At 39.6% G+C, this 26,213-nt stretch overlaps 1 protein-coding gene and 1 long non-coding RNA gene across 13 annotated transcripts in view; both read right to left on the bottom strand.

Annotated features, from left to right (window-relative positions):
• EML5 (EMAP like 5) overlaps positions 1–26,213 on the bottom strand; it is a 90,193-nt gene that overhangs the window by 1,880 nt on the left and 62,100 nt on the right. For 2 of the 12 annotated variants that reach the window (XM_081908446.1, XM_081908453.1), the window contains 16 exons: positions 24,602–24,803; positions 23,603–23,729; positions 22,265–22,279; positions 14,979–15,057; positions 14,410–14,539; positions 14,184–14,282; positions 12,091–12,111; positions 9,332–9,505; positions 9,007–9,215; positions 7,070–7,227; positions 6,041–6,155; positions 4,086–4,274; positions 3,687–3,859; positions 2,007–2,169; positions 1,030–1,133; positions 616–769 (listed from right to left, as the gene is read on the bottom strand). In XM_081908446.1, the coding sequence (XP_081764572.1) occupies positions 616–769; positions 1,030–1,133; positions 2,007–2,169; positions 3,687–3,859; positions 4,086–4,274; positions 6,041–6,155; positions 7,070–7,227; positions 9,007–9,215; positions 9,332–9,505; positions 12,091–12,111; positions 14,184–14,282; positions 14,410–14,539; positions 14,979–15,057; positions 22,265–22,279; positions 23,603–23,729; positions 24,602–24,803 (2,112 nt within the window). Of the gene's footprint in view, positions 1–615; positions 770–1,029; positions 1,134–2,006; positions 2,170–3,686; positions 3,860–4,085; positions 4,275–6,040; positions 6,156–7,069; positions 7,228–9,006; positions 9,216–9,331; positions 9,506–12,090; positions 12,112–14,183; positions 14,283–14,409; positions 14,540–14,977; positions 15,109–22,264; positions 22,342–23,602; positions 23,730–24,601; positions 24,804–26,213 lie in introns of those variants that run through there. The other 10 variants (XM_081908449.1, XM_081908451.1, XM_081908448.1 and 7 more) reach the window with 10 other exon arrangements.
• LOC309373074 lies at positions 4,762–6,019 on the bottom strand. Its single transcript, XR_014169776.1, has 3 exons — positions 5,668–6,019; positions 5,185–5,309; positions 4,762–5,030 (listed from the first exon to the last, which is right to left on the bottom strand). It is a non-coding gene; the product is annotated as an uncharacterized lncRNA (long non-coding RNA).

The following is a 26,213-nucleotide window of genomic DNA, read 5'->3' as shown; positions in this document are numbered from 1 at the left end:
CACTGGGGAACAGCACTCTGGGGCTAGGCTGAGTCCAGTCTGCTACTCAACTGTCCACAAAGGGCTGCAACTGCTACTTGTTGCAGGCAGCACCTGGGCATGCAAATCCGCTTACATCTTAGAAGGTGGGACAGCATTGCAGGCCGGCGCTGCCTTGCCCAATGTTTCCCGATGAGAGGCTGCTTCTGCTGGGGGAATATCAGATGGCTGGGAACCAAAATGGCTCTCTGACGGCCAGGAAGACTACCTGCCAAATTAGCCAATAGCCATGTCAGACCTCTTACATCTGGAATCAATAAAGTTGTGGCCTTGAGTCTTGTCTGGTTTCTTTACTGGGTCAGGTTGGCAGGGTTGCAGCACCTGGGCACGCAACAGCTACTTGCAACAGGTTAGTGGCAAGTTGTATGAATGGAGTCAGGACTGTCCCATTGACTCAAACCACCAAGCAAGCAATGATACTTGTATCTTTCATTTTCAATCTTCAAAGGACTCCAGAGGTCCTGTTGAAGAAAACTAGGTGGTAAAGAAAAATATCCTGCAATTTTCCTTCTCCAATTTTACAGTGGTTCACCTTAGTAAAGGAGCTCTCATAATCTTCAATCAAAAGGTTCTTACAAATTTTTCTGGACAAGGGAAGTCGAACAGCTTGACCATGCCAAAGTCATCGCCTGTTACAAGGCTGATTCCCGAGTGAGAAACACAGGCACAATTTACATCGGCTTTCTCAGCATGCCTGGACCAGATTCCAACAACTTCATCTCCTAAAATGCTGAAGCAAAAGGTAGAAAATGGAGCCGTTTCAAGAAACATATTTTGATCTAGAGGACTGATGTAAATTTATTTACTTATTTAAAGGGTTTACATAGATCATTTATTCTGTTAAGAGTACAGGGTGGTGCACAGCAATTATGTCACAGCACAAATAGTGTCAGAAAAACTACTTATACATCCATAAAACAGGAATTGCATAAATTTGGGCAGGAAATGATGTGGCATATTTTAAGAAAGCTTCAGTATGTCTGGATTTACCTGGTCCAACTGGCCCATGTTATTCTATCAATCACAGTTTGATCCAGGAGCTGTTTTCCTGAAGGCACTTCATAAACTTGCCTTTTGTAAGACCCAGTAGAGACCTATAAGAATTAGTATAGAGTGATACAATTGCAGATATTCTGATGATATTTTTGTCTTGAAATACGTTCCTGCTAAGGAACAAATAGGTCAACATATCAAGAGATACTAATCAATATAATTTTCAAAATCAACAGTAAAACTGTTGGTGTATGTACCTGATCCTATGCTATCCTGTCAACCGTCCAATTCTTATTCTTATTCGGCTTTGGTTTTCGCTTGAGCCTAGTCATGGTAACAATACTGAACAGAATATTCTAGGAATATAAAAAGTAGTGCATTTCTACAACACAACACAAAAGCTGAATTGTCTTTAAACTGGTTCAGACATAATGACAGCTTCTAAGTGAATAACTTGGAGCCACTCTCAAGCTTACAGTGGCACCATTCATGAGAACCAGCACCTTTGCATAGAGGTAGCAAATGTGGGTGCTGGCTATTGGCATGATAACAATGGCTTGAAAAAGGGTTCACTAATTACACAGATCCTGGTGGCCTGGTAGACACATAGAGGCACTGGTGCTCACAAACAGAAGCTTTGCTTAACTGCGCTTCTATTTTGCAAGCCTATTTGCAGCACTGCGCCTTCCCAATGTGCTCTTTGTTATGTCTGAGCCTGTGTAACACATGAAACAAATAGGAGTTTTTAATTCCTGGACATAAACTAACCATCAGTTCCAAGATGTATTTCTACTTACATGTGAGAGAGGATAAACAGAGTAAGATATTGGAAATAGTTATTATTAATTAAATATTTCTACTGCCCTTCATCCAAAGATCACAGGGAAGTTACAATATAAAAACAAAAATACATACCTTAGTAACAAACAAATTAATAAATTAATAAAAAAATAAAAGCTCCCAGTTATATTTACCTGAAGATAACAGCTATCTGCTGAAAAATCCATTTGAATTACAAAACTAGGAATGTCTTTGCAGTAGCTAGCTCGGTTAAGAGTAGGCCCCAATGTCAGGTCATAAAAATCCACTGCATTTTCACTGGAACCCACTGCTAAATAATGAGAATCTGGACTGAACCTATGTAGATAAACAGGTTAAATGAGTTCTTGCTGGTGACATTGTATTAAACAAATCTCAAAATATTATTTTTTTCATTTACTTTTTATGCCAGATATTTTGTAAAATGATTGTGGTATAAAATGGAGCAAAGATTTAAAGCATATGCTATATAAATATGAAATAAAAGACATTTAAATGCTGCAGTTCTACATACATTTATCTTGGAGTAAGCCTCACTGAACACAGATTTACTTCTAAGTAACAATGTCATCAAATCATGTCTTTCTCATAGTATATATCAAGTGGAGAATTTCCCCCCCTTTAATCACTAACTGAACCTCTCCAAATCAAACTTGGTCATTTCTTAACAATTTTCTCGCCACAAAATGGTTTTATTCCATTTCAAACATTTTTTCCACATCAAATAGCATCCTTTACTCTACTTGTTATGCTATTCCTGTTTTGTTCTCTGTTCATCTGTACATAGCATGGTATTCAACTACATTTTTACTCATTTAGTAATGTTCATTAATTTCAGTGGGTCTACTCTGAATAAACCTTAGTTAAACAGCACCTCAAGTATAGACTCCACAAATACCACCACTGAAACTGTCAGTAATTTGTGTTCTTGAAAACCTTGGGGTTTCACTAGGGCTTTGCAAAATCTGCATATTTTTTTTAAAAAAAATTCTCTTTCTGGCTTGCACATGCACCCACCAAACAGGTGTCTATTTATGTCAGCGGTGTGCAGTAGAGGTTAGCAGCACAGCACAGCATTGCTGAGCTGGCTTCACACATGTCGCTCCCGATTACCATGAGGGAGAATGGCAAAGCAGTGGGGAGCTCAGTGCAGTGGGCATGAAGCGGCAGAGCCAATCCAAGGCTCCTGCCACTTACACTGTGCCAAGTTCCCTGGTACCTTGCCCCTCCCCCTCAGATTGACTGGCAGAGATGTGCAGCATCGGGAACCCAGGTGAGCAACGCAGACCCACCCCACTGGCTGCTACTGATTGTATGTCTTAAAGGGGCCTAAATCACTCTGTTCCCTTCAAAAAATGGTGACAGGCAGTAGTGTGCACACAGTACATTCACTACCACAAGATCTTGTGATTGCCACCAGTTTGGATGGGCTTAAAAAAGAGTTTAGACAAATTCATGGAGGATAAGGCTATCGATAACTAGATCATGGTGGCTGTGAATTTCCAGAATCATAGAATTGGAAGTGACCATAAAAGTCATCTAGTTTAACCCCCTGCAATACAGGAATGACCCATGGCCCTGAGATTAATAGTTATTTGCTGGGGACATGACTGGACAGAGTGCTGTCACATTCAAGTCTCCTTGTCGCATTCATGTCCTTGTGGACTTCCCATAGGCACCTGGTTGGCCACTGTGGGGAGTGATTGCTGGCATAAATGGGACTTTGGTCTAATCTAGCAGGGATACTCTTATGTTCTTAATGCTGCATCTAGTTCTGTGAGCATAATTTTTAGAGAATCCAGAACCACAGCAGGTAAGGGAACATGATATCTCACCTGATGTCCTGAATGGCTGATCTTCTGTCCCTTTTCTTTCCCCATATTTTCAAAGAGTTCACTAACAAGATAATAAATTCTCCATTTTTCATGCCAATAGCCACCATGTCGCCCTCTGGACTATAAGACACAGTGCGTGCTGCGTGGCCCAAATTTACTTTGTTCACCATCTTCTGTGAGAATTGGTTTTTAAAAGGAAGCACAATTAAATGTTTCCATTTATGTACAATGAATATAGCATAGCAAGATTATGTCACGATTTATTTTTAGCTTTTATGTTTACTTAATTCCTGGAAATACATTTAAAAGAAAATATGTGCAAGTTTTCTCAGTGGATTTATTTTTAATGTATAATTTTTCTAAACAATTGTATAGTCTTACTGTAATTTTTATACCTACTTTATCAGCAATATCCCAGAGTCTGACTGTCCCATCTTCTGCAGCAGAAAGGAAAACATCACGAGAAGGGTGTGTTGCTAGTCCCCAGATAGGCCCATCCATGTGACCATTAATTAGAATGTTACATGCTGCATTTTTTTCTCCAACTTCTATTATTTCAGCATTCTTTGTCCCAACAAGAATTTTCCCCTGGAACAATGTTCAGTTAATGAAAACTATTTTTAAAAAAGCATCTGTTGATGAGGGGTAACATGAATCTATGCATAGTAACTTAGAAATCATGAACATATTTCCACTAAAGGAATTGTTGAAATCATGAAAATATTAAATACTAGGGGGGCAGGATCCTTGCTCACTCTGATTGCTAACCTCCTACTATTTCCCCCATGTTAACCCCTGAGCTTCCCTTGCAACTACTAAGCTCCCTTTTCACCTTTCCAGGCCCTATTTCTGAAACCCCTTTGTACTCCTATTTTCACCTTCATACTCATTTCCATGCCTCTTCCTCCCTCCTTGTTTTTCACACCCCTTTGCACTGCCTGGTTTTCACATCTACCTCCTTCTCCCACCTTTTTTCAAGTGTCCCTTGCATACAGACCACCCCCATTTCCATGCCTCCTTCTCTCTTCTATTTTGCAACCCGCCCGCCTGCCCCTTTGCACACACATTCACACTGGGAAAGATTTGAGTAGAGCAAGAAGGAAATTGGGAAAGACTGTGCTGTATCCATGTTAGCTTTTTGGTGCTAGCTTGTGCTTCTGTGCTGTAGACATAATCGTTCTTTCTGCTTGTTAAAACTTAAAGAACAAAAAGATAGCCCTCATTGTTCCTCCCTTTCCAATCTAATTAGATATATCACATTGCTTTAAACCACCACTTTCTCTCTGTGTGTTCCTCCATCCCCTCTTTGCTCAAACCTCTCCTGTTGTGAAAACTGCCACTTTTCTCCTATCAGCAGTGGCGTAGCGTGGGTTGTCAGCACCCGGGGCAAGGCAAGTAATTTGCACCCCCTAACCCGTGGATTTGCGCCCCCTAACCCTAACCCCCAGATGTTGCGCCCGGTGCGGCTGGCCCCCCCTGCACCCCCACGCTAGGCCACTGCCTATTAGTGTTCCTCCTTTCTTTCTCTCCCTTCCTCAATACTTTCATGCACCAGAGAGGATCTCAATATTGCTAGAGTATTGCCCAAGTCAAGAAACAGCAGTGAAAGGTACAACAAAGAAACTAAATACAGTGGTGCCCCGCAAGACGAACGCCTTGCAAGACGAAAAACCCGCTAGACGAAAGGGTTTTCCGTTTTGGAGGCGCTTCGTAAAACGAATTCCCCTATGGGGTTGCTTCGCAAGACGAAAAAAATCTTGCATCCCCCTGCGGGTTTTTTTCGCTTTTTTCGCCCTTTTCTTAAGCCGCTAAGCCGCTTATCAGCTGTTCCGCTGATAAGCCGCTTAACAGCTGATCGCTGGAAGCCGCTTGACAGCTGTAGCGCTAATCCGCTAAGCTGTCAATGGGCTTGCTTCGCAAGACGAAAAAACCGCTATACGAAGAGCCTCACGGAACGGATTAATTTCGTCTTGCGAGGCACCACTGTACCAAAAATGCCAACATGCGTATATGCTTCCTCAACATGTTGTGAAGGTCACCAATCTGAATGGCTTTAAATGGGGATTAGACAAAATTCATGGAGTAGTTACATGGAGTAGCTACTAATCCTGACAGCTATATGCTACCTCCACAGTCAGAGCACTGGACTACATAAGACTTTTGTCTAACAAGCTCTTCTTATCTAATATTTGAATAGAATTTTAACAGCTAAAATTGAGAGTGGCCATGCTATGATGCTTAGAAACAAACAGAAAAAATAGGTTGCTGACAAATAAGCAAAGATGATATAAAACCAATATGAATCAACATGATAGATGTTGTCTTCTCTTTAAGGAGACGAGACCAGCACTTACTTTGCCTCTGCACACAGAGCGAACACAGTCAATTATCTGTCCTGTCTCTAATCTGAAGGCACGACACCTCCTTAGCTCCTGATCCCATAGTTTAACTGCTCCACCTTCTTTTGATCTAGTGAAAATAAAGAAACATTATAGAAAGAATAGATAAAATCGCTCAATGTAAAATGCATGTGTTCAAATCCCATATTCCATTCATTCAATGGATATCACAGTTGAGATTCACGAATGAATAATTAAAACCGCTATTTTAAAATATAAAATATTATGTCAGTTTTGCTATCCACAAACTATTTTGCAATGGTTTTAGCTTACTTAAGAGTATGTAATTTTTAGATTTCCACATTTGTCATAGTTGTTAAGCACATGTTTACTATTTTGTAGACGCTTCTGTTATTTTAACTATTTCATGTCACATTGTAGTTAAGGCTAATATGCTAGCCAGTGAGAGCGTGACTGCTCAACTTTTCACTCCCTTGACTTGGGTATTCATTCCCCTAATCTTAGACATAATCTAGTACATGCTTAACTCTTTCCTATGTGAGAGAAAATGACTGAGGGTACTCCTTACTTTATAATACATTTTGTTGCAGTAAGAATATAGGAAAACATAAAAAATACAAGATTATTTCTTAAAGTCAGTCACTCACTTTGAAATGATTACTTTGCTGAAAGGCTTATTAGTATTATGCTAAAGAAGATAGAGTCTAGCAGCAAACCATGCAATACTAGTGGGAAACAGGTGAAATCATTCAAATCAGTTTCCTGTTTTACTCATTGTAAATAATTAGGTAGGGAATTTTTCTAACATTTAACAAGAGTTGCCATGGTTGCTGTGTCAGTAAAAGTCGCTACTTGCTCTGCTACAGCTAACAGAGATAAATAGATTTAGGCTGTCAGTTTACTTATGTACAAATAATGAATTGTATATTTAAAAGTAGAACTACCACAGTGTAATTTACTTCAACACATTTATGCATTCATTAATATATTTGTAAAATGTATCTGTAAGAAAACCAGACTCACGGCCTCTCCTTGCCTCCTGTTACAATTAAGCCATCTCGTAGTGTTGTGTACATTGCAAATATAGGCCCATTGTGAGCTTTGCCTACAATTCGATTCAGTATATGTTCTTTCCAAACACACACATCTCCACTGATTGTACCTGTAAATGTCAAATTATTCTGAAAAGGAGGGAGGGAATGTGTTCATCACATGATTTCAAAAGGGGGAAAATGCATATATTTATAATGAAACTACATATTTATAATGAAACTGTACACTGTACAGAGCACAGTGGACAGAATACTAACTGTGGTTAATTGCTACAAGCATTTTATACCAGTTCAAAAGATCTTCAGCAAAATGATTTATGTTATCAGTTAAAAATATTGGTTTTACGGTTTCAATACTTTAATGGCCTGGAAACAAAACACTACCTTCTCCCATAGAAACTTGCCTGCCAATTAAGATTGGCCCTTATCCAGGCTTTCCTTTTTCAAAGCCAGTTAAAATGTCATTTTCTCTGGTAGTATCAATATGGAACTCCCTCCCCAGAAAGGTTTGCCTTGCACCTTCTTAACATTTTTTTAGGTGTCAGGAGAAGTCTGTCCTGTTCTGTTGCACTTCAGTGGCTTTCTAATGGTATTGGAGATTTTCTTGTAAATTGAGTGCTCCTCAGAGGGCACGTGTTGCAGTGAGATCATCAGGACTGACTTCACTGTTTGTGTGGGTGGGAGCGATTGGATAGCCACAACAACCCTGATTGGTGGTCCCTCGGTTGCTGGGCAAATCTGGCCAATGGGGAATTTTGTGTATTAACTGAGGGACCTTTATATACCGCTGCACATTGCATAGAGCTTCCTCTTTTCGCCTCCTGCACCGGATCACCCGCCCACCCTCCCTATATTTAGGGTCTTGCTATGACCTTGCTATGCCGTCGTGGGTCGTCTGTTTTGGGACAGGGGCCTGGTAGGAATTTTCCCATTTGGTTGATTGGCTGGTGCCACTTGGGTTTCGCCTGCCACATAGCAAATTGTCACAATTTTATAAGGTTTGGCAGTTAGGCATTGTTTCAAGGTGGTCCGGAGGTGGGGTTGGAATACCTGTCCCCTCCAATGCGCAAAGCTTTTCCGTTAAAGGAATCCAGGGATTCACCATGCTTTTGTCAACCACTTTCGGGGGGGGGGTAGGGCCACGCAAGAGTCCCTGGGAGCATTTGGGGTGAGCTTGAGTCTGATTCTGGACCATTGCTCCCCCATGATGTTTACCTGTACTGACAATATGGTGGGGCCCAGTTGTCAGTGCTGCCCTGCTGCGGTCAGGTGCAGCTAGTCGGGAACCAATGCCTAAACAAACCCCTCACTATCTGTAATCAATAAAGTTGTGGCCAAAATTATGCCAATAACCTAAAAACTAAAATCCGTGTCAATTGTGTCTTTATTTTTGGGAAGCTCCTGGGGATCTTAACACGCAATTACTGCATTTGACCATTCTGGCAAGATTCAAACATCATTTAATAAATAAACAAACCAATAAATAAATAATGTTCTGAGTTTATAATATAGAGGAAAAAATGTTCAGATCTGGTACTCAACCGAGGTTTCAATCAGATTCTAGCGAATTATGGATGCAGCACAATATTGGTAACTGCTCATAAAACATTCGCTCCAAAACTAGTTTTTAACAGAGAAGTCTGAATCACTACTAGAACTTTCCTCAATACCCTCAAATGTTTTTAAAAATATTTTTCTAAATAAATCAGTTTTTCTAAATATACAAAATATCTGCATTGGAAGGCGAAGTGTTTAAATACTATTCAACGGCTTCCAAAATCTATAATGCAACTTATGTTTGAGCTGCTTAGTCTTTAAAGTAGTAAAGGCAGTCATAGTTTAATGAAAACATGGAAACATCAACAGTAAAAAGAGTAACTGTAGTAAAGAGTATGTTTATTTACTTACAGCTCCAAATGCTACAGACAGCATAGTCTGCATTCGTGCATCTTCTATTGAACTCGTTTGTCCTTTTTTACTAAGAAGTGCTCTTCCAGCAAGTGTCCAGAACCTCACATGTTTTACTCCTACTGAAACAAATTGTGTGTCGGAGTCAGGCCTGAATTCTGCTACAAAAATACGCTGATTATGACCAGCTCTACTAGCGATTTTGGCACCTAATAGGAAGAATTAATTGTAATTCAAAGTCACATATAGACAATTGTATTGTACCAATAAGTAGTGATCAATGAACAAGATAAATGTGTTTTAGACAAACAAAATACCTTCCTACCTTCCTGCCATTTCCAAATGGTAATGGTATGTTCAGGATCCAGCCCTACAGACAGAAGAAGCTTGCCAGTGGCACTAAAACTGACTGAACAAACGCCTTTTGAATGGTAGCATCGCAATACAGACAATGTCTGCTTATTCATTGCATCCCATACGTGAATACAAGGTGCTGTAGCTGTACAAATATAAGAAGATCAGTAAATTATTTTGTTGGTTAAAGCTTGTAGGATTTGTAACACTTAAATAATTCAACTAACTTTAATTAAAAGAACAAAACCTGAAATTATAATCTTGCTTTCTGAAGCCAACACTGCAAAAAGTGCTCATTTGGGAAAGTATTACCCAAATCTAGAAAAGATACATCTAACAGCAGAACCTTCTTCTTCTTAAGTCTCACCAAATTCCCTCTTAACACAAGAACAAAAAACTGAATTTTAAATTATCTATATAAAATTATACACAGCCTTACATTTGTTTAATGACAAGGGAACAAAGCATGAATACAGACTGCAGTTCACAAGTTTACAATTTAGACTGCAATCCTAAGTGCACTTACTAGAGAGTAAGCCCCATAGAATTCAATAGGACTTACTTCCAAGAAGACAGAGTGAGGCCTGTACTGTTAATCTAATTTGTAATACATTGTAATACATTGCTTGAATTTGTAATACATTGTAATACATTGCTTGTAATGCATTGTATGAATGCCAGGTAGGAACCCACCAAGTCATCTGTGCAATAAAGTAAAGATATCTATATATGGTACAGGGGCATTCATGGGTGGTAAGAGTCTATAGAAGACTGAAATATATGAGGGAAATATGTTTTCCAGTGCATTTTTCAGCACTACACAATCCCAGGCCACACTCTGCCAGTTCTGAAATGTGCCCGATGCTGTTTTGGAATGTGACAATGGTCAACAAGGACCACAGTGGAAATCTAAAAGGCTAGGCTTCTATCCTCATCACGTGTCCTAGGAGGAACATACTATGCTGAGACATACCGTATTTTTCGCTCTATAACACACACCTGACCATAACACGCACATCGTTTTTAAAGGAGGAAAACAAGGGAAAAAACATTCTGAATGAAACAGTGGATGTATCATTTTTGTGCTTCATGCTGTGGCCACAGACATGTGATCTGATGGTGAATTTGGGGTGACCCAATGCAAAAATCCTGAGAATTCCTGTGGATCCATGCTTTGTAACCACATTTTTGCACCATTGCAGCCCCAGGCAACAGTGGGTGCGTGATTTTTTTGGTGCAGGTTGTAGCCATGGACATGCTATGTGATCTGATGGTGAATTTGGGGTGACCCAATGCAAAGATCCTGAGGATCCCTGTGGATCCATGCTTTGTAACCACATTTTTGCACCATTGCAGCCCCAGGCAACAGTGGGTGCGTGATTTTTTTGGTGCAGGCTGTAGCCATGGACATGCTATGTGATCTGATGGTGAATTTGGGGTGACCCAATGCAAAGATCCTGAGGATCCATGTGGATCCATGCTTTGTAACCACATTTTAAGTGGGGAGTGAAGGAAAAACAAAGAAGGGACATGAGAGGGGTGTGCAGAGAAGCAGCTGGCTAAGAATGCAGGAGAGGGATTTAACGGGAGGGAGGAAAGAAAGGCAAAAGTTTCCCCCCACCCAAGCCAGCCATCTCTCTCTCTCTCTCTCCCTCTCTCCCTCCCTCCCTCCCCCCCTCTCTCCCTCTCCCCCAGCAGCACAGGAGCACAGAGAGGAATTTCCCCTCTGCTTGTCTGGAGGGGAGGGGCTTTCCCTGCTCTTTGTTCCGTTTCAGCAAACACAGCAAGGAAACAGAGGAGGGTGGGCAGTAAGACCCTGAGGCAGAATGCAGGAAAGCAGCCGCTTCCTTTTTTCAGGTTTCCCTTCTCCGTGAAGCGCGATTTGATTTTTGCCTGATTTTTCGGCTCCAGGGACCACACACTCGCTCTATAACACGCGCAGACATTTCCCCTTCCTTTTTAGGAGAAAAAATCTGCGTGTTATAGAGGGAAAAATACGGTAATATCTGATTGTGCACTATAGGCTACACAAGTGGCACAAGACATTATAATCAAGGGAATCGCATAGATAAGAGTTCAGAAACAACAACAACTGCTCTACATAGGCAAGCATGTGCATTATCCTTTTCTGTCAGCTGTTGGATACACATCTATGTAATATGACTACCTATTCATGCAAGATGAAAACAACTATACAAGATCACAGCTGAGACTATGACTTTCAAAGGAACATAATGATATTTCACAAAATGGATTTGATAGCACTGATAAGCATTCTGGATGGCTGGCAAAAACTGCATGACAATACAGTAAATGAGAAAGATGATTTCTTTATTAACTCAGTCACCAAGGCCTCTTGAGTGAATAGCTAAACAAAATAATATTTATAACAGAAACATTTGTTGTCAGCCCCAATGATTTTCCAGAAACTGAATTAATTAAAAGTTATATAAATAAGAAAATAGGTTATAAAATGTTTTATCACTTATCAAAACACTGGGGTGGTTGTGGTGGATATAATACAATAAACTTTAGAATGTGTTAAAATTATTCTTTGACTTCATCTAAAGGAAATCTTGCATATTTATATCTTGTTGAATTTTGCGTTTAGTGCTAATGTTGTAGCATTTGATATCATGGAAATATATTCAGTTAACCTACCTACAGTACTGTGCGTAATGTCAAAAAACCTAGTTATACCTGAAGGTGTTAAAATTTAGTTCCCCTTACCTGACATATCTGCTGTGTCTCCTGTAATGGAAAAGCAGCAGAAAAATAATTACAACCAGAATGAAAATAATAATTAAAATATATGTGGTATAAAGTACAAGCTTTGGTTTCAGAATTGTTGTCTAACAATATGAACCCTGTGGCAGGTATATTAAACGGGAACTTACTATCCATATATAGTTAGTTGTTATTGCTTCCACTAACAGAATATACAGAGTGGCATGGAGATGCCTTTCCTTGAACAATGTTTAGTTAGAAATTAAACAAACTTGAGGGATGTTGAATTCTCAGTTGCATGGAGAGCAAAACTGTTTGGTTAGAGATGGTTTAAAATAATATTTCTTTCAACAGTTGGGAAAAAATAGCAGAGGACTATGTGTAATGCCATGGTTTCACATTACACGAGTGAGCCTTGGACTCATCTACTTTCTTTTCCTTATCCCTCTTTCCCCTTCTGCATTAAGATTCAGTTAGTAATTTCTTATTTAAAATAGGTCATAGTTTGCTGAATGGTGGTTTACATTTGCCCTCTAATCCAGAATTGGTAAGCACAGTTTTTCGTTCAGACATGATGGCAAATTTTTTGTGCTAAACAGGACGTAAGTAATCAAACCTGAGCCTGCGGAGACATGAGAAGGAAGAATACAAGTCCACAGCACATTCCTGATCCTCTAATCCATGTTTTGTTAGATCTTAACCAACTCAATGTGTTTGTAAAAAGTATCAACATCCAAAAACGTAATAGATCCAGCAATGACCACTGTCATAATTGCCACTCTTAACATATTTTCTGTGATATTAAGTTCATAGCTCGGATTCTATATGTGTTCTTGAATGCAGAAGGAGATCTCAAGGATGCAGGTTCAACACTCATTTAAATGAAACGAGCAGATCTACTTGTACATACTTTTAAAGAAGCCTCCCTCTCTCGAATGAGAAGTATAGGGAATTCTGTGCATACACTGGTGCACCTACTCTCAGAATCAATTTTTGGATCATGCCATCTACCTTAAACTTGTCATTTAAACCATATCATGTTTGGATTTGAGTATCTTCCAGACTGCAGTTCTAAATTCCATCTGTTCTGGCTAAATACCTTGTGTTCTGGTACATATTTAGCATAATTTTAAATCAAATTGCAGAAATACTTTCCTACCCCAAATTATATGATTAGCTTTTGGCAATGGTTTTTGTACAAAAGGGACCACTTTCATCCCTGCACAACTTTAATCAACCCATTTGAAAATTTGTTCTGATTACTGTGCGCTGGATTGTTTATGATCACTGCTTTTCAATTAGTGCACTTTTGATTTTGTTACATATTTTGAAAGCTCAATCTTTTTATATTATCTCTGCTTCAAAAGTTTACTGTATATTTTCCTCTTCGTTTCTCCTAAATAAGTGAATGATCATCAATGTCTATTGAAAACAGTATAATGCTGCAACAGGCAATACTTTATCACATAGGTGCCCTGGGTGCATGGTAGAAAAAAACAAAAAAATCCAGCCCTTAGCACTTGGCAGGATGTTACAGAGGACCAAGTTATCCTAGGGTGGCAGAGTTTGTGGGATTGTTTACTAGTCTACATGGGCTCAGTATTGATGTGAAGATACAACCTACACTGCTATAGCTTCTCAGTCTTCGCAGAAGATATTGTGGAGTTTGCACACAATGCATCTGTCTGCAAAGCGCACAGACCTGCTTTGCACCCCTAGGGGGTCCCTGCATTCCTTCGTCCATCTCATAGCAATGGGCATTTTGCTCTGTGTTGTGTATGCTGGACATGATAGTGTACATTGTGGCAGGTGTGGAATCAAAAAAGAAAATGTTTTGTGATTAAATGGGGCTCAATAGCTTAAAAAAATCATTTTGATAAATCTGCAATAAAATATAGCATTAGCATCCTTAAGCATCAATGTGTTTTAAAAATAATTTTCAGTGTTCCAAGAAAAAATATAATTGGCACAGGTAACTGAGTAACATTCATACAAACAGAAGCAGCATAAGCAAATGCTTTCTTCTATCTATGAATTCACATGACTAACTGTTCATGCATATATATTAATTTCTTTTTTAAAAAATACAAACATACCTACTTGGCCAGTTGCCACAAGGTTGATAAACTTGGGGTGCTGATTTATAGTGAGGCACAAAATATCATCATTATGTTCCTGGTAAAAAGACTGAGAGCCTACAGAGACAAATACGGTATATTATTTTAAGTACAAATATCACATCTATGAGGGGGAAAGAAAAAGAGAAAGAAAATAAAAACACTGTGTCAACGCCAGATGGAATCTACTGTATATGTTTCCTACCTGTTGCCACATTGTACAGAATTCCAACAGATGCAGTGTGATAAATTATATCAGCACCATCATTCAAATAGTGCACATTGTTCCTGCCATCTCTACCACGATAGCCAAACACCAGCTCCAGCACTAGATCCTAAGAAAACAGATTTATGATCACCACAAGCTTCCTTGTGAATAAAAGCTACCGTATTTCATGATTTCATCTTCGAACAGCACTGTACAAGCTGTTTAATGAATTTCCCCCCTTCTTTTAATAGTGTTCCAAAGCATCAAGAAAAATCCTATAACTCACTTCACCACAAATGTATTGGGAGTAAACAGGGAATATTCTGCTTGCAGTATTGACCAGCCCACAAGTTTGCCCCCAAATTCCCCTTTTATTCTGCCAGTCTGTCTGGGCTATTGAAAGATCCCTTTAAATAGATGCAGAATAAATTATCACTTATTCTGCCTGTTTGTCCACAAGGCATTTGTTTACAGAAGCTGTTTAATTAAATTTCTATTACACCCTATATAGTTGGTTATAATGAAGTTTAAATGAGAATGTTAATAAGAATAGCATGTTTTCTTACCTCTATAGGTCTCTTTTTTTTGCCAACGTTATTTGTCTGAAGTTTTTCAGGCTGAGGCAATGCCCTACTAACTGGTGGTCTGAAACAAAGAACTGTGAATAAGAAAAGGTTGTCTGTCACCCATTCAGTACTAAAACAGCATCTTCTGAGCTGTCGCCTGGGTAGAGAAAGCTGTAAGATACTTCGCTAGGACAGCCTTATAAACAAACCCTGAAAGTTATTACCCTACAAAGAAATGATACCAGTCTGCTGGGGGCTGGCAAAGAAGGGACAGAGAGGTTCATTTCTATACTGACTGAGGATGAAGAGGCTACCCTCCTCTAGCAGTCCCTTCATTACTATGTTGGGTACAGTGAAGTCAACAGAGTGCTTCATCCCTCTTTGACTAGCTCAGTTACTCACCTGCATGGGATTCCATTCACTCTTGGGTGTGCAATTCCTGGTCACCAATGGCCACCAGACAGACACGTGCTTAAAAACAAGGCTGTGCTTGTACCATAGGGACCATTTTATAAACAGTTGTTTTATTATGTATATTTTATTACTTCTTTTGATCAATGTTGTATATTTCCACCATGTGGAAAGTAATAATCCAATGGCGCAGTGCACACATGATGGAATAACATGATCTTACAAGTCATGGCTCGTAATGAACACACCCATCCATCTCCTTGTATTGTGCAACACAAACCATGAGATTCACATGAAATGCTAAGCCAACACTGGTTTGTTTCCTACACTTGTTCACAGCAAAGCTATCTTTTCTGAAGGCAGCCCTGTTTAGGGAAGCTTTTAATGTTTGATTCATTACTGTATTTTATGTTTGATGCATTACTGTATTTTAATATTTTGTTGGAAGCAGCCCAGAGTGACTGGGGAAGCCCAGCCAAATGGGTGGGGTATAAATCATCATCATCATCATCATCATCATTAGCAGTTATTAGATTTCTGTTGCTTTATAGCACTCATAGTTCCTCTGTTCCTAATCCTAATCATAATACATTTAAAGCACTTGGCAAACCACAAAGAATCCTAGGAACTGTAATTTATCCCTCACAGAGGTATAGTTTCCAGCACCTATTAAAAAAAAACTAGTTCCCAATATTCTTTGTTTTAAATGTGCTTAAAATGTATGGTGTATATGCAACATTAAATAAATAAATAAATAAATAAATAAATAAAATTTGTACCCCACCCGTTTGACTGGGTTGCCCCAACTACCCAAAGACATCAAGGGCCCAACCAGAAAATCATGATTGTATTTTATAATACTTTAATGTTCAGTACCATCAAATTTTAAAACATTGCATGACATGCACTTTCCATTACTTTAATGACAAAAGCAAAGAATGAAGACAATTTGACAAGCACAGGTTGGTGATGTAACACAGACCACTGATAAAGATCTCCAGTCTTACTGCGCTACCTCTGAGATTGATGGCAGTGTATGGGGTAGAGCAATATGGAGGGGGCTGGACTCAGAGGACAAGGCATGGGCTTTGAGTGAAAGGATGGGGTTTTGTATGCTATTACTAGGCTCCTGATAATGGAGCAGAGATCTTGGAGACCCCTCTGATCCCTGCTAAACATAAATGATATGATTACATGGCACAGGCAGTGAACATACTGTATATAACAGAGAGCTATAAAGCACAATGTTGTGGAAGCCACTGCAGAATAAGAAAGGAATGTCTGCTAAGTTTGCGAAAGGAAATCAGTTTCTAAAAGAAGTACCTTTCCTGTGCTCAGGGTTGGTATAAAGTACAGTACAAGTTAGCAATTCCTATACTTAAATTGATTCCCGCCCCCCTTTTTTCCTTCAACACTTAGGAATGGTAGTGGAAGTACCAAAACTGCATAACAATATGGCAACCCCTCCTGTTATGGCTAGCTGTAGATTTGTTCTCTAAAGTGTACTAGAATTCTAAGAAACTAGATGAACCAATTCACACAATTAAAACATTTCTAAAATGATACTAAATCTAAAGTTATACAAATGAGGCTGCAGGTACAAACACATGTTTTATTTGGATATTGCAGAATTGATATCAAGGAAGCCTTATTGAACAAGAAAAAAATCAGTAGTCCCTCACAAACTATAAAAAGTGAATGTTTATGGACGTATGCCCTACTATGTTCAGTGAGGCACACTTCCAGTAACTATGCAATCTTAAATAAGTTATCATCTGAAAAGAGTATACTTTTTAGACTCAAGATTCATAGCTCTTGCTTTGAGAGGGCTTTATTAAACTATGTTTTTTCAGAAAGAAGGTTGTGAGGCAGGGGTGCATTGGACTTGCCTCGGGTTGACGGGGCATCTGCTGTGACTGCTTATCTGCTGGGGGGGGAGGAACAGCTGTGGTCACTGTGGGGAAGGGGAGCAAGAAAAGGGGCTGCTTCTACATTGTGCTCCCGGAACAGCAGCAGCAGCAGGAGGAGGAGGGAGACCTGTGAGGGAGGCTCCTCGTCCCACAGCTTCCTCCTCCGGCGAGTGGCCCTGCAGTGGCGGGACCTCCAGCCAGGAGACCACTGAGGGGAGGAGAAGAAAAAGAAGGGAGGCCTAACACAGCTCTTAACTTTGCAAGGAAGAAAAGCGGGGTCAGCTCAGCCAGCCAGATGCCCATCAGATTGACATACAGACTGCTCGGCTGCTCCCTCTGTGTGCCCCCCCCCAAAACTGGACATTTTTCAAAATTAAAAAAAAAAATCACCTTTGGAATCCTGGGCATCTCTGGATGTATGGTAACCGTAGTTAACAGCAACTGTCATTCTGGCATAGAGTTGCATTAGGCCCAAAGCTTTGTTTGGGCAATGACACAAACATGACACCCCTATGCCAACAGTAAGCCACGTGGATAGATATAAGGATGGATCTACATAGATATTTTAAAGAACTATGAAAAAGACTGCTATAAAAGCTCCCAATGCAATTTACCATTCACTTTGGATTTCAGCTCTACAGCACCATCTGGTGCCACATTTTTATAGTGCACATATAACGTTATAGTTACAGATAGATAGCCGTGTTGGTCTGCCATAGTCAAAACAAAAAAAATTCTTTCCAGTAGCACCTTAAAGACCAACTAAGTTAGTTCTTGGTATGAGCTTTCGTGTGTATCTGAAGAATGAGCTTTCGTGTGTATCTGAAGAAGTGTGCATGCACACGAAAGCTCATACCAAGAACTAACTTAGTTGGTCTTTAAGGTGCTACTGGAAAGAATTTTTTTTGATATAACGTTATAATTGACCCGTGTAGCTGAGTCCTAAGTTTCAGCCAAGTAAATGATACAGCCTCATACTAAGGAAGGGAAAGGGGTCCCAAACTTACCATTATTTCCTTCCCCAAGGTTTTTAAGGTGGTTCCACTTCCACGTAATATATTGGATTTATGCATACAGTTACACTTCATTTGCTAAGAGCTGATTCAAGCGCTGGTGAGGGCATGTGGTAATCCCAAGCATGCAATCCTCCCACTTCCATACTGAGGTAGTACAGCCCTCATCCTACACCTTTAAACATACTCCATTAGTTTGGGAAGCATAGATGACAATGAAACAAGTTACCAATTATTCCTCACAGCAGACTCAAGATTTGCCACTGAACCTGAAAATAATAGTGACACCTATCATTCTGATGTCATTTTAAGGTAGCAGCTGCACATGGTTTAAATGAAGAAGTCAAAACTGCATCTGAAAACTGTGCTCTGTGACAGGAGAAATAACAGCTTCGGGACAGAAATAAGCGCCCATGTCAGTGAGGTAGACACAGAAAGACAATGTAAGAGAACAGAAAAGCAGAAGAGTCACCAAGGCAGTGAGTGAGATTCTGAAAAGCAGCAGATGATGAATTAAACAGGTCCTAACAGATACCTCAGTTCACGAAGGAAATAGTACTAATATCTCTTTGAAGAGCGTAGTGCTAAATAGGTAACAAACCTATAGGCAACGAGAACTTCCAGCAGGTTTTTGTTTAGCCAGCTACTAAATAAGGCTTCTCTCTAAATATGTTATGCTGTGAAATTAAAATAGGTGGGAATAACCATGCACTCCATCTTGAGCTGGGATATGAATGTGCTAATAAACAAAATAATAACTAGATTCATAGGGGAAATTTCTATGGAAGCATACCATATGAAAAGGTCCTTAAAATTTTCTTGAACTTGTAATTCTACTTTGTTTATTTATGTTCAGTATTTTAAAAATATTGTTAAATTTAGCAAATTTAATGAGCCTCAGGGTGAATAGAAGTGTTTACATTTGCAGAGTTCTATATATGTACAGAAAGTAGCATGACAGCAAGATGTTGAAGGCTGGTAGGAACATGTATATGTGTATTAGGGACACCAAATGACAAGACAGCTTTGTGTGGAAATGGAAGATGGTGCTGAAATATGAAAAAGACATTAGGAAAGTAAAAGCATTACCTGGAACCTCTTTTCAGCAGCAAAAGGAAGAGAGAATGATTACTTATTCCAGTTTGGTTTAATGATGAATTGGTGAAAAGTGTGTTTTAAGATAAGAAAACCAAGCATCTAAAATTATTTGATAGCAGAAAAGATATTATGTAGAATTGTGTTGAACTGCTCCTCTGGCAATATCCAAGTGTAAGAGATTTTATTTTGTGGTTGTGTTTTTTTGTTTACAAAGGTAATATTTACAGGTATAAGATGGAGAGGGATTTTTTAAAAAGTTGAGACATGATTTGCAAGAGAGGAGTAGTTTGGCAGCATAAAGAAAAGGAATAGGGAAGTGAAGGAGTGTTGGGAGAGGAAGAGACCATAGTGTAAGGAAAATGAGAAGGAATATATTACCTCTTTTGGGGCACAAAAGAGTAAGTTTGCTAACTATTTACTCAAATTCCTCTATTTGGCAAAGAAGGCTCATCAAGCATGCTCCAACACCGCACAATAAAACAGTGATGCAGGAGAAGAACTTTTAAAAGCTTTCAGGAAAATGTCTAACTTGATATTCCACAGGTTTCATTAAACAAAGGCAGTATAATTGCAAATAAGACAGAAAATATTTGCTCATATAGCTTTTTAGTACAGAAAAGGATGGTTTGGAAAATTCATTTTTTCATGCTTCTGCCTGCTTACCAAGTTTCTGGATCAAATTATTGTGCGTATGCCTGGGGTGCTCCTCTAATCATTACACTAGTCACTAATTCTCATATCAAATTCTCATTACTTTTTCATAATTCTTCACCTGTTAACAATGAGGCAGCTTTGTAATTTTTTCACTCATATAGCTAATTGCAAGTACCCCAGGCGAAAACCCAAGCAGAAAACTCTACCCAAGACTCACAGGATACAATCACTCCTCCCCCTAGGTTTTGGAGGCTAGAAAAAGGGAAAGCAAAGCTGCACTTGTACCAGACTCAGCACTATCCAACAAAGGGCAGTACAGAGCCACATGCCGGGTTCAAGGCTCTTAGGTTGACATTGGGAAAAGCAGAATTGCATTCAGAATGACACTGGCAATGGGGAACTGAAGAAGTAGTGGCCGAGAAAGTGAGTGGGGCAGGAGATGTGTGATAATCCTCTAAATAAGTATTTACAGTGGTACCTCGGGTTAAGTACTTAATTTGTTCTGGAGGTCCATACTTAACTTGAAACTGTTCTTAACCTGAAGCACCACTTTAGCTAATGGGGCCTCCTGCTGCTGCTGCGCCGCCGGAGCCCGATTTCTGTTCTTATCCTGAAGCAAAGTTCTTAACCTGAAGCACTATTTCTGGCTTAGTGGAGTGTGTAACCTGAAGCGTATGTAACCTGAAGCGTATGTAACCCGAGCTACCACTGGATTTACCAAGACATGACAGGGAAATAAATCAAAGTTTTACAACAAAGGCCTTAGCATACTGTTGCCATTTATATCACAGCCATTAGCAGGAATGGCTTGTACACATTGGGCCATATTCAAATAAATCACAGCAGTAGTGGAAAACGCTGCAATGATGCTCACTAGTGCAATGAGGCTTTCCCCCCCTTCTCCACCCCCCCAACCTCCCCAGAACCAATTCTGGAGGATCAGCAGAACAGCACACACAGGGAGGAGAAGAGACATAGTCCCATCAGATAAGCAGAAATGCTTGCACTGACGGAACAGCCTCCTTATCACTACTTTGAATACAACTCATAATAATGTAACTCTTGTATGAGTAATTTTGATGACCTGGTCCTGAGTCTATTTCCCCCTCTGTATTATATTATTATTTTATAAATCCTTTTCAAACAACTCATACAAATTCCGAAATACACAGAACAGATATATGACTTGAAAAGAGTTGTCCTGCTTTGTTGTTTATGCTTAGGTATAAATCACAACACTGTATTTGGAGATTGAAAAAAAATCAAAGAAGTGCAAACTCATATAGAAATCTGAACATGTAATTCCTCAAGGTGTTTTTTTTAAAGATACCAGCTTTTATCAATAAATTGTCATTGTTCCTTCGCTGCTTTTGTGATGAAAATCACAATACTCTACAAATTTCTATTTGCTCTACACAGAAACTGCAATAGGCACCTATGGCAGATTCTTGATTAAAGTCAATATCAGTTGAAGAGAGTGATGTGATTTTCCAGAAACAGGCAGGGGGCAGTAATTAACCACCTTCCTTGTGTGCCAATATCCTAATGCAGATTGCACATGCACACTTATTTTTTTTTAAAGGTTAAAGATATATCATACATTTAACATCTAGTTTGGCTCTAGAATCAGCTCCTTAGACACTGAAGCTAGCAATTGAAAAAGAATGAAGGAAAGAAGAGTCAACTCCAGAACACTGAAACTAATAGACATTGCTTATAGACACTGCTTATGACAAGTTTCCTGTCTGGTGCTGAGCTAGAAGCTATGCCCTTTATGGCACACAGAAGATGTATAAGGTATGTATATTCATGGACACAAAAACTGCCATCAGAGGAATGCATCTTTTCTGTTTCTTATCAGCCTTATTTGATTGCTCTAGAAACTTTCCAATAGCAAAAAGTAAGTACCGTATTTTTCCGTGTATAAGACTAGGTTTTCCCCCTAAAAAATAATGTCAAAAATTAGGGGGCATCTTGTACATGGATACATTTTCTTATATCTGAGTCCCCCAAAATAGGGGGTGTCTTATACATGGAAAAGTCTTATAGACAGAAGAATATGGTATATTCATTGCATCATTGTATTCCCTAGGATTTTATCTATATATGTATTACTTGACGCTACTGTAGGTTATAATTTTCCAAATCAGATAAAATATACTTTATAGTGAATGTTTTATATATGTAAGTAAGATCTTACCTTACAACCCCTTGCCTTCACAGGAAGCATAAAAATTAAGCAGGAATATTAAAATATGAACAATATATATCAGAAATCTAGGATAAAGAAAACTGAAATTAATTCAATGGACCAAATATTTGTTAGCCGATTCTAAACTCACATTTCGTACATAGGTATTAATACCCAAGAACGAAATACAGTAAATGCATCAAGTCTAAAGGCATTTGTGTGTAAAATTCAGTGCATGTCTCTGTAAAATATTTGTAAGCAGAGGAATATTCTTTTCCGGGATGTCATTTCTGACTGTTTTCCAAAAGATGGATCTGGCATGCATGTTTGCTTCAGTTCAGCCACAGTTCAAAATGTTAAGTGAAAATTTGCCCACAAATATTTAAAGCTGCAGAATTAAACATGCCCACTTAGATGCGTACACTTCAAAAATTATCTGGCAATTATTAAAATTATTGTTTAACCCTACCTACTTCTCAAAAATTCCATCCTTTCAAATCTTCAAATATCTCAGTGCCTGGCTGCCTGCCTGCAGTTCTGGTATACAGGTAACTCGGATCAAGGATTACATTCCGGGGAAGGCACATATACACAAAACTGGATATATTTGAACCAGCTTCTTTGAACTGCCCCTGCATGAGCAATATTACCTCCCAAAGCCAGTGCACCCAAATGGGTCTTAGCGTTCTTTGCCCAGCAAGGCAGGGAACTTACCGGGCTTGGGGAGGCTCTTGCAAAATTTGCAGGGTTGTCCAAGATTTCACAAGAGCCTCCAAGAGCTCAGTAAGCAAGTCTGAGAGCTTAAAAGCTCTTCCCGCATAGGTAAAACCCTGCACAAAAGAGTTTTTAAGTTATCCTCCTTCCGTGCTTTTAATTTGCATTATTTAAACAATGAACATTGAATTTGCACATGTTAATTGTTGCCTGCATTTACACAAGATCACAGTATAGCGGGGAGGAGGGAGTACATCTAGCACTGCATGAGTGTTAGTGCTGTCAGCTTTAATAGCACTGATCACCTGATGGTGATGGCAGTGAGGAAGTATTATTCCATGTACCCTTGTCCCAACAACAGAGGATCAAAGCTATCACTGACTATTTGTTTGCTACTACTGGTGTTCAGCAGCAGTGTATGTGTGTTATTTACTACTACATGTGAAAATCTTTTACTCTTGGCCAACATTCTTAGTCCATGAAAAGTTAAATGGAAATACTATCCAATATTCAAGCACAATGGTTCAAAACCAAATAGGAAAAAAAATCTCAGCCCCTTTTACACACACATGCCCCTTAAAATTCTATCTATTACAGTATGCCATAAAATTTCACATTTCCTCCCCAAGTTACCTTTCATCAACTGAAGGCTCTTTTAGCTGCAGATGAGGCTTGATTCCAAACATAGGTCTGATGTTGGTTGATAAGGCTTTGATGGTGTAATTAATTTCATTTTCTCTTGTGACATCACTGTCATATCCTAGTAAAATATTTATAACCACAAGAACTATTGGAACTAAGAAGTAGGTGAATTATTTATTAATTTATTCTATTTGTATATAAGTGCACCAGAGACAACAAACAACAGTAGATAGGATCAAGACTAGCCCTTCAGTAAGTTGAAGGAGCACTTCAGTTCATGGGAAAGCACTTTGCAGAGCCTGCCCACTGATGAGGCAGGGTGAAGCACCCACCTGCCCCACTGCTTCCTCTTCCAGTAGAATGTCCCCCATCATCTCCTCCACCCACCCAGGGTACAGAAGACAAGCAGAAACGCCTTGAGGAGTGCTCTGGTTCTTGCCGAGTTTGGCAAGAGGGGGGCACCTGGCAACAGTGGGGGGGGGCACGGCGAGAGGTCAGGGAATGGTACATTCCCATTTTGCCTCAGGTGGCAAAACGGAATGCCACCTGGCACTGAGTGTTTGCAGAAGTAGCTGTAATGCTGTGAAAGTTCCTGCTGGTAGAAGTGTTAATTTTTGCCAGTTTCTTCACTGCATGCAGCACCAACACAATGTCCTACACTACTGGGGTGCAGGAGTGTAGATTTCTAGTGGACACAAGAAATCAGAAATTTGCCTCCCCCACTTCCATGAGCACAGCTCTGTTAATGGATATTTGGATCCCAGCCAGCATAACATAAAATTACAATAAATATAATTTACTTAGGATTTTTAAAGGCATTTAAAACAGTCAACCGGCTTTGCTAAATATTTAATTTGCACACATACACACTCACACACAAAAAACCCCTGGACCTTTCAAACTGACATTCAGATTATGGAAGTTGTATTTATAATGGGAAGAATTAAAACTGCTTTATAAGATTGAAGTTATCTTAAAATGGTTACTTACCCCCATCTTCCTCAGAATCTAGATCAGATTCTTCACTGTCACACTGCCTGGTTTCTCGATGGCCCTCCATCTCATGGGTCCACAGCATTAAAGAGGTGTCTCCACCTCCAACACTGACTAATAAACTGTCATCATGAGTCCAACGAACATTTGTTACATGTGTGCTATGAGCCACATACCTCTTAAACTTCCCATATTTTCCCTGAATATGAAATATACAAAGAATGTAGAACATTTCATTCATTAGCATTTTTAGGCAAGCCTACAAAGCATCTATATATGAGTCAAAGTAACACTGAACAATATGCTGGGCAGTAGTGGAGGGCCTGGTGCATCTGTGTCATTTACTTGACCTCCCTTTGGCTGAAATGCTGCTGCATATCATAATGGGAAAAAGACAGTCCAGCATTCCTGTTGGCACTGTTGCAAAACAATCCTGGTATGCAACAGCAGTGCAGCTGAAGGGAGGTCAAGTAAGAGCACAGCCCTTCCTCACTATCCACTACTGCTATCCTACATATCTACATAGCTACTATTATTTCAATCAACATTTGATGATTTCCTTCTACCGGTCAACAATAGAAAGTGTCCTTTCATACTGCATCACGGTGTGATATGCTGGTTTGACATCATCTGATAGGAAGTGCCTACAGAGGGTGGAGAATACAGCACAAGATATTATGGGCTGTCCCGCGAATCCGCTGGATGAAATAGCAGAAAAACGCTGCCTCAGGAGAGTGAGGAAAATTCTCAGGGATGATTCACACCCTGGCCGGCACTATCTTGATCTCCTGCCCTCAGGCAGAATGATTAGTTGCACCAACAGGGTAAAGAACAGCTTCTATCCGTGGGCTGTTAGGCTGCTGAATGAAAAGATAACAACAGGGCAACTGACTTTTGGGTTTGGTGGGTATGCGTCAGTAAACGAGGGGAATTAAGACTAAGAGAGCTGAGTGGGGGGTGCTCGTGTAATCTCACTGTATACAAGTTGTACAAGAGACAATAAAGTATTTCAATTATGGCCAGACAAAGACAAAGGGAGTGTTTAATTAAAGAATAGAACACACAATTTCTCAGAAACAGAATGGTTTGCCAAATTATCTCCAAATCAGATAAACCCAACAAAAGGAAACAACCACAGGGTAGTTACAGGCTGCAGTATTTGAAACTTTAATACCCTTTTTTCAGTACCAGAATTACTCCGAACTCCAATGAATGACCCTTAACCACTGTCTCAGCTGCAGAGGTGTTATGGAATGTTTATGAACATTCCAACATATACATGGACGTCTGCTGCAGAAATTAACCAGGCAGAGGGCCTTCTCAGCAGTGGCGCCCTCCCTGTAGAACGCCCTCCCATCAGATGCCAGGGAGATAAAAAATTACACGACATTTAGAAAACATTTGAAGGCACAGTCTGACACTGTTTCCTTTTGTCTAGCTTTGACTCCTTAAGATTGCTGGAGGCAAACCCAAGGGAATAAATAGTCATCCACTTTTTTTTCTGTAGCCTTGCCTCCACAACTATGTGTTGCAATGCCAGCTGAGATGTGATGCTAGAGGAATATCATTACTTGGGTTATGAGCTTGCATGGCCTGAGGAAGATGGCTA

This window comes from Podarcis melisellensis (assembly GCF_964234715.1).
Source record: "Podarcis melisellensis genome assembly, chromosome: 1".
NCBI classification, from domain to species: Eukaryota; Metazoa; Chordata; class Lepidosauria; order Squamata; family Lacertidae; genus Podarcis; species Podarcis melisellensis.
The sequence above is the reverse complement of the archived record's forward strand: the minus strand, read 5'-3'. Positions and strand labels throughout refer to the sequence as shown.